Consider the following 12,872-nt stretch of genomic DNA (forward strand, 5'->3'; position numbering starts at 1 on the left):
TACGGGATGGATACTGCTGCACCAGCAGCACCAGTGCTGCACCAGTGGTGTAGACGTTTTTACCCGTGGTGTATCACATTTTGGAGTCCGGGAACCCAATGAACTATTGCATATCCCTGTAAATCTCTGTACATAGCAACATTTTTTTGGATTCCTTGGGAAGAAGGGAAAGTTGATTCTTCATTCCTATGAGAATTCTATTTAATTATCACATACAGTTATCGTATTTAGATAAATAAAAGAAAGTTTCATTAAAAGCCCTTTGAGAATCGTTTGATTTCTTCATCTCTTCCACAACCTACATGATTTCCACAAAGCCAGAGCCCAGCTGATGAGGAAATGTGTAGTTTTGTTCTGAAATTAACTCAAACAGAATTAAACACGTCCCTCCTGCCTAATTAAGGCTTTTCTTCTAAATTGGGGTCACTCCCTTGATCCTGGTGGGGCCCGATTGGGGGTGGCACGGCGCGGATATGGGAAGAAGTTCGTAGGCCACTACACCTCTGAAGCCTTCATTTCCTTAGGCCATGACCCGTGAAATCCAGAAGGGAGCTCCTTTCATCACCGTGGGTGAGGTGCTCTGCCTCCAGAAGTTTCGGAGCACGCAGCTAACGAGGAGTAGATAAGGGACGAGCTAATAGCACAGAAGGAGCATTGTGAGCTAGGAAGAACTAATTTCAGCCCTGGATGAAGGAAACAGCGTGTGCTAATTGAGACGACAGCTGAACTTGAATGTCAAACGAATGGAATTTCAGTTTTGATGGAAAACAATCAAGAGTTTGCAATTTCAGCGGCGAGTTATGCCAAAAATCCTAACAGGCTCCCACAGGCTCGATTGCTCAGCGGTGAAGGGAACGTGTGGTTACAGGCAGCTGCAGAAACCACCTGTCAGGAAGGTCGGGGCAGGATGCTGACATACCTGTCAGCCTGCTGCGAGGGACAGGCTTGCATAAACGCTGCTGCCATGCCATGAGAAAAGGGGGGGGACGTCGCTAGCCGCAGCGGTAACACACTCCTGCTCCTCGGGCTGCGTTCACACGCACCAAATCGCCTCCCAAGCAGGTCGGAGGGTGCTGCCCGAAGCGCCTGGAACATGAGCAAGTGTTAAGAGTGACAGAATCCAACCCTGGTAAGAGCTCACAGAGCGGTTCTGTTGCTGCTGAAGCAGCCCGAATGCTGTTTCCACCTTCCAAAGAGCGGAGCCAAACCCTTTGGCAAGGTCCCGTGAAATCTCTCCACGAACCCGGTCCCACAGAAGCTGTGTTACGATGCTGTAACTGCTGAACCTCCGGGGGAGCTGTGGGAAAACAGATTTTATCCTTTGTCTGGAGATACTCAGGACTGTAACTTTAAGAAGAACCTGGGAAAAGTCCCCGTGTCTGTAACTTTTTTTTTTGCTGACATGTTTAGCATGAAGCTTTCCACGTTTCTATGGCTTTTCTGCGAGACCTTGTATTGTTGCTGCCAGCAGTGAGTAATTCACAGCCCCTTACAGTCTTTGCTGCAAACAGCAGTCAGCCCTAAAAGCATCCCCAGCCTTCCAGGTGGGCTTCCTGCCACCCGAACATGGTGCTCTACACACACACACCCCAAAAGTTTCCACCCAGCCAAGCGCATGCACGCCTAAAACAAATATCCTGCACCACACGAGGAGTGCACTCATGCTTCCCCGAGTACCCTTGCCAAGCCCTCAGATTTCGTAACCAGCTGACCAGGACGTGGTTTAATCGCATTAAGGCACCAAACTATCCCAGGTAATTTGACGTGGCTCAGGACAATATTCCTTTTTTCCGGGGAGATTTCACAGTCGGCTTAGCAGTGGGACGTGGTCCACCAAGTTACTAGCGGCCGATTTCCTAATAAGCTTGAAAATTCATCTAAAAGTTGCAGATACAAAGCGTGTTCGTGTATGGTGAATGACATTTCAGCTGTGAGTTACTGCCAGTTTCAGCACTCCTCAGTACAGCAGAAAGAAAACATGAAAAAAGTCACAGCAAACTGTGTCTGAGAGAGTCCCAGTTCTAAACTCTAGCCATTAAAGACCATTTTTACAAAACGCTACGAAGAATTTGAGAGTCACAGTTTAACAGGAGATAAAATGGGGGAAACAGCACGCTTTGCCTCCAATCTGAATTGGTTCAAACCAAAGAAACTCCAAGATCTTCACAGCCCACAGCAGACAATGTCGAAGCTTCAGAGCACAAAGCAAAGTGCTGTCACTGTGAACCCAAAACAGAGCGTAAGGATCTGTACGATGCAGGAACAGCACCGCCAATTTCCCCAGCAGAGGATTTTTATTCTTTGCAAGGTTTTACAAAGGATATGCTCTGACTAAACACTCTTCAGCGCATACAAACAGCCTTGACAGTTCTTCACCCTCCTTGTATAAGCACCCTGAAGACTAGGCTGTGGCTAGCTCTATGCCTGCAAAAGCATTTAGCCTGGGCAAAAATCTCCTTCCAGTTCTAAGTTAAACAGTTACTATTTAGATATTTTCCCCCAAAATACGGAATTATTCTTTTTGACAACTTTGCAGCATAAATACATTTAAGATTCGTAGCCACTCAGCTCTGAACAGCAGATCAGTGTAATGTCAACTAATCGAGAAATATTAAAAACTTAAATTAATAAAATTACTAATTCCATGGCTCTAGATTCCGTGTAGGATTTGAAAGTGAGGAATTTTCAAACTGGGCATCAAAAAGGAAGCCTTACATTCCACCAGCATCACAGATCCCCCAAAAACTCACAGGTGCTTCAAGAACCCTGTGAGGTTCGTGACGGAAAGCTACCTCTGGAAGTTCAACTGAAAGGGCGATTTTATACCGGATTTCTTATTATTTTTAAGATATCAGTGAGCAAAGAAAATCATGAGACATTAAGACTTTAAATGCAGAGATTTATGCATTCTTAAAAGATACACAGTAAGAACTCTTAAAAAAATAGGAACGTTTTTGCAAGCATCATTCCACAGGCATTTGAAGACGTGATAATACAAACAATAAAACTTTTACGTAGCCGGAGGTGGGATATGTGATTCTTGACAGAGCTGTCTGTCCGAGTGGCATAAATCATCCTGGAGCTCACCGAACCATTTGGTTTCAAACTCTGAGGCCGAGGCAGTTACCAACGATGCCAGTGCTGAGGCGCCTATGCATTTCACCTCACCCTGGAATTCCTCTTTTAGCTTTTCCGGTATCAGATCCGCCCCCATAGCCTGCAAACAGAGTAAGAAAGAAGGTGGGAAACAAGGAAACAACGTGCAGAGGAAACCAGGAATGTGACAACAGCCAAGGCATTTACACACGAACCATACTCCACCTAGGAGACGTTCCCAAGCCACCATTACGTTGTCTGCCTGTTGGGTTCTGCAATAAATATGGAAAAGGGAGAGGCTTCACAGGGCACAACCCCTCCCACCTTCGCTCTCGGCTTCTATGCGGGGATTTTTGCTCTGAATAGCAGGGGAAATCTCACCCCCAGCCCCACACTCAATGCCCACCTCCCAGGAACACCGACTGTGGCCTCCTGCTAGGGGGTGTCAGGCCAAGGGAAGCAGGGACAGGATTTTCTCTTCACCAGCGTTTTTAAAAGCTGCGATAGTCTGCATGCTACTGCCCTCTTATGGCTGAAATCCCACAAGATCTTCTGCCAACTTGGCAAGTAATTTGGCTTTTAGTAACTTAAACCTGTAATGCTGGCAGCAAAGTTTAAATCCCGCCAGCTTCTTTTTGTTCTTTAAAATAGAACTCCATAAATGACACCACAGATGTTTAAGCTCTGTGAACAAAGCCATGCAATGTTAATCTCCTCCTCTGTAGTTCTTTAAAATTACAAGCCAGTACTCGGACCGAACAAAGAAATAATGTCAAAGGTTGTCTCTGGCTTTTTCTGGAAATTTGCTGAAGGAGCAGAGAGTTCCCCAACCCAGTGGCCCTCGGTGCAATCCCCACGCGCATTTCACGCCCGTGATTCACTTGGTGGCATCGCAAGTCCCCGAGATAAAACCTGCATCCCAGGAAACGATGATGAACGGCGATGATGATGATGCAAACGCCAGCCCGATGAGGAAAGTAACAGCCCTGAGAGCTCCCGCAAGGAGAACCTCGTCAGAACACGGATCCACCCGCGTGACACACGGCAGCACCAAACAGTTCCGGATAACGCGCTCCCAGGGCATCCACCCTGCCTAATTTACCTCGTTTCCCAGCACAGTTAACGAGGCGAGGGGAGTGTCGGGCAGCTGGAGGCAGCACCCGGCCCAGGCACCTCACCCAGGCCTCGGTGCTGAGCTGCCCGCAGGAACCTCCACCCAGAGCAGCGTTCCCTCACCTTGCTCAGCAGCAGCAAGGAGGCCGGGGTTAAGCCAAACCGCGCCACTTTGTCATCAATTTCTTTTTGACTTCTTAAGTTGCTCTCCAGAGCAAAGGACGCCTGTTGAGACTGGGTAAGCTGCAGTAAAAGCCTGCAATGAGAAAGGCAGTTAAAGAGGGGACCGCTGGAGAAAGAGTACGTCAGCAAACCTAAACCCAGCTGCAGTGTGGCGCTTTAAAGCAGCTCTCCTTCCTGAATTTAGCCAGCTGCACAAACTGAGGAGAAATAAACACGTGTAGCAATCTGCTCTGCTTATCCTGCCTGCTATGGGACTGAGACAAACAGTTGCTTTTAACAAACAACGTACCAAGTATCTCTGCTTGCTCTACACAGACATTTTCCTCCCCTCGTAGTCAGAGAAGCTCAGGTCTGCAAGCAAGGTGCTGTGCATCAAGCCCCCCACGCCCTGAGGCCAAACAAGGCAGCAGGGCCTTGCTGCATACAGCACTGGTTATTTCAGCTATTATTTTTGCAGCCTGAAAAGCCAGAGATTTGGTTTTGTGTAGCCAAACATCAAATACCTGCAACTATCCAACATCCTGGCAGTTCCCAGAGTCCTCCTCCCACAAGGAGGACTGTAAAACGTGTCAGCAGAGGAAATATCTGTGCCTGTTCAACCACGTAACCACCGAGGCTTAGCAGGATCATGCTGAAACTATGCTTCATTCACACTTTATGCATAAATAAAATAAAAATGTATCGCATCTACCACCACTAAATGTAGCAGGTGTTATAATAGAGGCGTGCTTTCGTAGCAAGAGCAAACATCAGATCTTAGCTGGCAGTTTTCACGTGAGCAATACAAACATCAAAATCTCCAAGTCTCAGCCAACAAACCAGGGGTAAGTTCAGAGAAGTTTTCACAGGGAATTCGAGGTAAAAATGGGAAGGAGCTTTTCTGATGGAACATTTTTGCCTCAAAATTTGCATAACAATATTTTAAAAAATGAAATGTTGAAAACTAAGCAAAACCATTTCTCCATTATTGTTGCTGGCAAAACTAAAGGAATTAATTATTTACAATAATTAATTAAGGGTCTGAAGCAGACCCTTATTTACTGAACAAAGCCATGCTCACATCCCTTTTCCTGGTGCCACTTACCCCGCACACACAACATCCAAGTCTCACTTAAAATCCAGCTGACCTGAAAACTTCAGATAGCCTGACACATAAACCCTGGGATGGGAAGAAGTTCCCCCTGGACAAGTGTTTATGCAAATATAAACCACACCACCACCTTGTGAATCTGTGAAGTGAAGCAAGGAGATCCCTGAATTTACAGTTGTCTCAGTGCTGAGCCACACACTGAAACAAGAAGCACAAATTATTTTAATACCAATGTAGCTTAATATTGGACATCAATACTAAATCTACTGCCTGCTCCCAAGCAGCAATTAAATCCCCTTCTTTCAGTCAGAGTACAGTTAAAAACTACTCTTCCTGTTTTAATATTTCTTAAAAATCGTCCACACAGGGCAGTTATAAGGGTTTCTCTGTAAAAACCTTCAGAAGTTCATAAAAAGGTATTAAGCACATTCAGTGCCTAACGTGTTACTAAAAGGCAAGAGGAAAAAAAAAATCAAGGATATTTGAACAAAAATCATTTCCTAATTATCGCTTTGAAAGATTGTGTTGTGGGGATTTTTGTTGTGTACAAGAGTATTAGTAAGAGGGAAAAGAAAAGGGAAGAGCATTTTAATGCAGCCTTGTCAGTCAGCTGTCACGGAGTTCATTTTTCAGCCTCATCCATTATGCAAATCGGTGTATTATTAAAATAATATGCTTTTGCTCAAGCAGGAGGCTTCAAGCAAATAAGACAGGTGGCACTCACAGAGGGAAGACAGGCAAGGCTTCCCTCTGGGGGCCTTCAACTGCTGCATCTTTAACAGCAAACCAGGAAACAGCAACGCTGTTCTGTGTCTGTAGGAGAACAACCCCTTTAGTATACAATTATTTGAAAAAATCACATAATGACATCATTAAAAAAAAGTTTTGCTTCTCCATGTTGCATGGCAGACTTTTTCCACTTGGATTTTAGTTGTTCATGGTTGGTGGACTTTACCTTTCACATCTCAAGCAGGGTGCCTCTTTGTGTCGTCAGTGCCGAAACAAACCTTGACATTGAAAATGGACGCTCAAAATTTCAGAGCCGGGTAACAACATGCTTAAAATTGTCCTGGACTGGGAGAAGTTAGCATTATTCTAAGAATGCAATTAATTACCTTGCTCTAATAAATGAGGCACATGCCTTTATCCCAGCCTCCTTCGGCACGCTCTGCTCCCAGGCCTCGGAGGCTCCCTCCTTCCCTTTGTCCTTTCTCTCAGGTGCGTGCGAAGCGCAGAGGGTTTCATTTTCAGCTTGGCTGCTGCTACAAGTCCCCGTGTCCTCGCTCTTTGTAACAAGGCTGGACCAAAGGCCTTCCCTCTGGCTGCCTGAGAGCTGAATCTCTCTTCCAGTTGGTATTTTGGAGTGGCTGTCACTGACACGAACCTCCTCAGAGCTATTTGTGTTTGTTTCTGGAACACGTAACGGAGACAGACTCCCTAAAAGGCTCGTGTAAGCTTCACCAAGTAACTTCCAGTACCAAGGGTTGAAGGGATGTAGGCAGATCAGCTGCTGCAGGCACAGAAGCTCTTTTTCGACGTTTTTCAGACCCTGATAAATGGCAAGCTGCAGGCTGAGAACAGTCGTTAAGTGATCCGTGTTAGTAGCACCGCTCCTCTGAAAACAGAAGATAAAAGATTAATAACAGAAGCACGGAGCCATCCTTCAGAGCCTAAGAAAGCGTCTCCCTGGATAACGACAGACAAACACCTCTGAAGGTGATTTTTAAAACGTGCAAGGCTGTTCTCTGAGCTTTAAATGGCACAGCGTGACACGGATCGCGCCAGATCAATCCGGCAGCACTGCCTCCAGTCGCCTTGTCCCAGCCTGGAAGACACGAAGGCCCCTGAACATTTCTGCCCCTGAACTCTGTCACTTGCTTCTTTGCCTTCAGTTTTATCCAGCTGCCCTTTGATAATATAAATACCTTTTCTATACAATACACAGCAGCAGTAAAATCTTAGATTTCGGAGCCTCTCGACACTTTCCTCTGTGGAAAAAACTCCACTTGGGGCTCGGCACCCTTCTTGGTGGCAGTTTGGCAGCGAGTACATGGAAATAAAAGCAAGTTTTGAACCATCACTTTTAGAGTGGAAAGATTTAAGCACTCATTTATCCCCTTCCTTATAAATCCCATTACGTTACGTTAACTGCCTGGCAGAGCGGGATGTTCAGTCCCTTCCAGGACTACCAGGCTCCCTGCACGGGGAGCTCACAGTGGTACAGGCTGTTCTGATTTCTACAGGGTGATGCTATCTGCAGTGACAGTTACCCTCTGCTTCCCAAACAGTCCCAGCATCCTGAAGGATTACACACATGAAGATTATTTTTCCAGAAAACAGTCCATATAAAAGGACTACCAGCAATGTTTCTATGTTCAAAGCATAAAAGAAAGATTGGAGGAGTTACCATTTTTTCTGCGATATCCAGAGCCTCCTCGTGCCTTCCTAGTTGAGACAAACACCGAGCCTGGCCCTCCTGGACGTCCCGCCTCATGGCGATGTTACCAGGAGGTAAGAGCAGCAAGCAGCTGGAGTATTCCCGCAGAGATTTCTGGTAGTGGTGGTAGAAAGAAAAGGCAGAAAGAACAGGGAGAAATGGTCATTTGGAGGCAATCCCGGCAGTGTGCTTTGTTTACAACTACAGTCACAAAGGGAATCCCGGAGCTGAAGCCCAAATTTTTGTGTCTCCAGAGCCAGCTACCACTCACGGCCAGCAGCGCACAAAGGACCTGGTACCTCGGGGTCAGAGAGCCCAGCTCTGAACTGCCCGAGTGTGGACAGCAACGAGCAGCCCCAGCCCTAACCCACGTTTAAGCACGGGCAGGGATTGCAGGAGGTCACCTATGGACAGGGCACACGTGACACAAGGCTCCTTCGTCCCAGCTAACTGAGTGATCACAGCGCTGAGCCCAAATTTGGCAGACGTTGCTTCAAATCCACGAACATCCTGGCAAGAAGGTATGAACCTGCGAAGGTGTGAGCAACGAGAAGGGCTCCAACCCTGTGAGCAACAAGAAGGGCTCACCTCACATGAATAATCAGCAAGTTGGGGAAGACCGCAAAGAAAGGGAGCCTCCATCACTCCTGTACGGCGGCTCGGATTTGCATGAAATAATTAAATATTAATTGGTTCGAGGAAAAAGACAAGAATGAGCAATACTCGGTAGCTTAATGCTCAGGGCACTCCCCAGGACTCCAATTAACATTTAAATACATTATATTAAGTATTCAGTGATGCTAAGACTGGAATCTTGGTTCCTTCCTCTCCGTGGGAGAGCTCAGACCAAAAGACTAAAGAGCAGAGCTCGTTCTCCCATCTCTCTAAATGAATATTTAATTATTCCTTGCAAACCTGAATAGCTCTAAGAAAAAGAGCCCACGAGCAACATCCCCAGAATACCTCCTGGCATAACGGCCGAAGCATTTCTCTTCCCTGGTAAGCTCACTTTCCTTCTCAAGCAGAAGTGGGAGCTCCCTTACACCCGGTGAGTGCAGCAGGCATGAGGGTAGGGGGACCAGAGGAGGGCTGCAGGATGTCCCTGTCTGCCTTGCTACGTGATGAAGGGGAATAACCCTGGAAAAGGTTTGGCATTACGAACCCAAGCAGGTTCTGCAGTCCTAAAAAAAGGCTTAGATCACTGCTGTCCTTGGTCTCTCCTATCCACTAGCTTAGGCTGGCATCAAAAACTATTCACAACGTGTGAATATTTAGTCCCGTTTACTTATTTCCAGCCCCCTTTCTGAGGTCACTGCCCTCAAATCTGTGATTTTACACGCAGACACTCTCTACCCTGGCTCTGGTCCTGCCGCAGTGATCCAAGAACACACCACCAGACACGGCTGACGTGGATCGCTGTGAGGGAAGATGGTCGGGAAGCAAGAGACGTTGTGTCGTGCTGCAGATCTGCGGGGTGCCAGTCCCTCGAGGTTGGGCACCGCAGCACGGGGCAGGGAGCAAAGCTCTTTGGGGGGCAGGATGCCTGGCTGCAGCCTCAGGCATCTCCCACAGCACCCTTCTGTGAAGCCATTCAGGCTGAGATTGGAAAATGTCCATCAGGTACAGACAAGGCGACAGCAGAGCTGGGATAATGTTTGAAAGCAGGACTGAAAACAGAACCCTGACAGCCAGGGGGAGCCCTGAGAAAGGTGCAGGGCAGCCAGGCGGTGACCTGTGAGGCAACAACCTTTGGGGGACGAGGCATGTGTCAGTGTTAGGTCAGAGGCTGGACTAGGTGATCTTGGAGGCCTCTTCCAACCTAGATGACTCTGTGATTCTCTCCACAAGCACAGAAATCAGCATGTTAACTCTTGCTGACCACAATTTCAGCAATCGCAAACATCAGCCCTGCTCAATGCCGGGCCATTCAAATGCACAGGCTGGGTGTGCATCGCCTCCGGAGGTCAAACACCATTTGTTTTAGGCTGGCCGGTTCACCCTGGTTCCCGTTGCCTCTAGGACATGACAGCTGGCTGAGAAAGCTTGCCAGAACAAGGTTAAATGTTATTATTTGGGCACGCTTTAACCAGCAGCGCCTCCCTCCTAGCTGACGGGGCTGTAGTGCCTCCCAAGGTGCCATCGGGATGGATTTAGGCACCACAGGACTTAGGGGCACGGCTAGATGAGGATTTTTTTACAAAAACCTATATGTTCACTCAACACACTGAGGACTACAGGGCCTGAATTTTGTGTCCCAGTAACCGGGACTGACAGAGGCACCGACTCGTCCCCGAGCCGGGTGCGTGTGGTACCTCAAAGTGCCGCTCCCTGTACGCCAGGTCAGCCCGGAATTTATTGCCCGTTACGATCTCGGCGTCCTCCTCGCCGCCTGTCTCGCCGCAGAACCACTGGGGGCATTAAAAAACAAAACAAAACAAAAACAAAACATATTTGTAAACCCACGGCCGCCACGCTCGGAGGCGCTCCGGGGCGGCTCCCTCAGCCCCCGGGAGCCTCCCTTGGACCCCGGGCGACCTCCTGCAGCCCCCGGGAGCCTCCCTCAGATCCCAGGAGCCTCCCTTAGCCCCCGGTCCCCGTCCCCCAAGCCCCGGGCAGGCAAAATCCCGGTCAGAGCCGCCCTTACCCCAGCCCATGCCGGCCCCACACGGCTCCCCCCCCCCCCTCCGCCTCCTCACCCGGGGCTCGCAGCGCTTGGCGCTGTAGGGCTGCCCGGTCCCTCCGCCCTTTCCCCGCTCCCTGCCGCCGGAGAAAAGGCTCTCGGCGAACTCGCAGCCCAGCGGCAGCTCCATCGCCGCCTCCATCGCCGCCGAGAGCAGCCCAGAGCGGCTCCCCCCCGGCCGGCCGGCGGCAGCGCTCCCCCTGCCGGGCCCGGGGAGAGGCTGAGGGGGCGCGGCCGCCATTTTGGGCAGGGCGCTGTGGGGTTGGGGGGTGCTGAGGCACGGGTTTGGGATCGCGCTGGCAGCGCTGAGCCCCTCGGGGAGAGCCGCAGAGTGTGAGGGGAGGCTGAGGGAGCTGGGGGTGGTTGGGCTGGGGAAGAGGAGGCTCAGGGGAGGACTCATTGCTCTCTGCAACTGCCTGAAAGGAAGGGGTGGGGAGCTGGGGGTCGGCCTCTGCTCACAGGTAACCAGTGATAGGACCAGAGGGAATGGCCTCAAGTTGTGCCAGGGGAGGTTCAGGCTGGAAATGAGGAGACATTTCTGCTCAGCAAGAGCAGTCAGGCACTGGGACAGGTTGCCCAGGGAGGTGGTGGAGTCCCCGTTCCTGGGAGTGTTCAAGGGGAGGTTGGACGTGGTGCTTGGGGACATGGGTTAGTGGTGACATTGGTGGTAGGGGATGGTTGGACCAGGTGAGCTTGAAGGTTTTTCCCAACCTTAATGATTCAGTGATCCCGTTCCTAGCATTTGTGCACTGTTTTTATGAGGTAGGTGCTAAAAGGGCGAAGCTTCCCCTCCCACTTGGAACAGGACTATTGCATTTCCCGCTGATCTGCTGAAGATCCTGGTCACGAGTCATCCTAATGGAAATTTAGAAAGATACCATAAGAAATACTCAAACTTAAGTGTCCCGTGCTTAGATGAATTAATTGCAGAACCGTGGAGTTATTCTGTTGGTATCGTGGTCCAGTGTGCATGCCAGGGTGGATGGGGCAGTATTTCAGTAACTTTACCATTTGATTTCAGTTCTGGCCCAAGGTAGGATGGGGAACTTTGGAAATCTCTTTCAGAAGGCTTTCAGAACACAGAACATCCCAAATCTCCCTGCACTCTGCATTGTTGTGCTATGGGAAAAGGGGACGCAGCAAAGTAAAGACTGATCCTAGAGCTTCTTTAAGATTTTAAGACTCAGACATGGCACTGCTTATTAACAGCTGCCCATCCTGCCTTAGGTTACCACCATACAGAAAGTGTATCATGTTTTAAGTGTCCTGCAGTGTTGTTTCTTCTCTCTGCCCTGCTGGCCCTTTCATCCAGGGAAACCCATTTCCTCCCACTAAACCACCACACAAGTTCAGAGAAGGTGAGCTGAGAAGTCGTCCTTGTGCTTCCCTAACCTGAAAATGGACTCATGAACCTGTGCCTACCAGAACAGCATTCGAGGCCAAACCACTGCTTGTATGGATAATTTGAAAGGTTTCCTTCTAGCAGACATGTGAGAAAGGGGTGGAGGATGCTTGTGTTCAAAATATGCTCAAAATATCTTCCACACCAGCATAGCTGTGACTGGAACTAGCATCAGCTGGTATAAATCCTTTGGTTGAAACTAAACATTGGCAGGTAGATTTGACCAGAAAATTAAAGGGGATTGAGGTTTCTTTTGCTTCTAAGCTGACCGTTTGGCAAACAAGCCCTCCTGAACATAGGAAACTGCTTAACAAGCAAGTCTGGAGGGAAGCAGGAGCTTGCTCCACGTGATGCTTCAGTCGTTTCGTTACAAGCATCAGGGTAGGCGAGCACAGTCAGAGCTTCTTGTATGCGCACAGCAAAACCATCTGTCTCCTCTCTGCATGCAGACTGGTGTGCTGAGCTCCTGCAGGACACGCAGAGGACACGGGAAGGAATCTGCAGAGGTTGGCACTGGTGTCTGAACAGCTACAGCGTCTGCGCCTCTCTTCACACATGCTGGGCACGTGCTGCTGCTTCCCCACTCCTCCAGGACTGCCGGTCATGCTGCAAAACACAGGTCTGATGAGTACAGCACTAAAATCCAGCAGGACTGTTAAGAACAAATCGAAAAGAACAAAAAAAAAAAAAAAGAAAGAAAGAAAGATGAGTAATCAAAGTGAAATGTGGCCCCCGCTCAAAGTAAAACACAAAGTGCAAGGCGCTCCTAGGGGCAAACCCGAGAGCAGCCAGCTGGCTGCCAGCGTGGATTGCGGAGTCCTCCAGGGCTCAGGGTTTCAGCCGCCGGTGCCTCTGAGGATACCAACGTGGT

At 49.0% G+C, this 12,872-nt stretch overlaps 1 protein-coding gene across 1 annotated transcript; it reads right to left on the minus strand.

The window, feature by feature from the left end:
* Nucleotides 1-2,882: 2,882 nt before the first annotated feature.
* Nucleotides 2,883-10,730, minus strand: C2H8orf76 (chromosome 2 C8orf76 homolog). Its single transcript, XM_032180592.1, has 6 exons — nt 10,616-10,730; nt 10,232-10,327; nt 7,890-8,033; nt 6,598-7,097; nt 4,333-4,465; nt 2,883-3,217 (listed from the first exon to the last, which is right to left on the minus strand). The coding sequence occupies exons 1-6, from the start codon at nt 10,727-10,729 to the stop codon at nt 3,011-3,013; spliced, it is 1,194 nt and encodes a 397-aa protein (XP_032036483.1). The 5' UTR covers nt 10,730; the 3' UTR covers nt 2,883-3,010.
* Between the last annotated feature and the right edge of the window lie 2,142 nt (nt 10,731-12,872).

This window comes from Aythya fuligula, chromosome 2, assembly GCF_009819795.1.
Source record: "Aythya fuligula isolate bAytFul2 chromosome 2, bAytFul2.pri, whole genome shotgun sequence".
In the NCBI taxonomy this organism is placed as follows: domain Eukaryota; kingdom Metazoa; phylum Chordata; class Aves; order Anseriformes; family Anatidae; genus Aythya; species Aythya fuligula.

Excerpts from the sequence above, each read along its gene's own strand:
- C2H8orf76 (XM_032180592.1), bottom strand. The coding sequence starts at position 10,729 with ATGGAGCTGCCGCTGGGCTGCGAGTTCGCCGAGAGCCTTTTCTCCGGC. Across the intron at positions 8,034-10,231 it reads ACAGGGAGCGGCACTTTGAG|AAATCTCTGCGGGAATACTC; the intron begins GTACCACACGCA and ends CACCACTACCAG. Across the intron at positions 3,218-4,332 it reads CCTTGCTGCTGCTGAGCAAG|GCTATGGGGGCGGATCTGAT; the intron begins GTGAGGGAACGC and ends CTCTGTTTGCAG.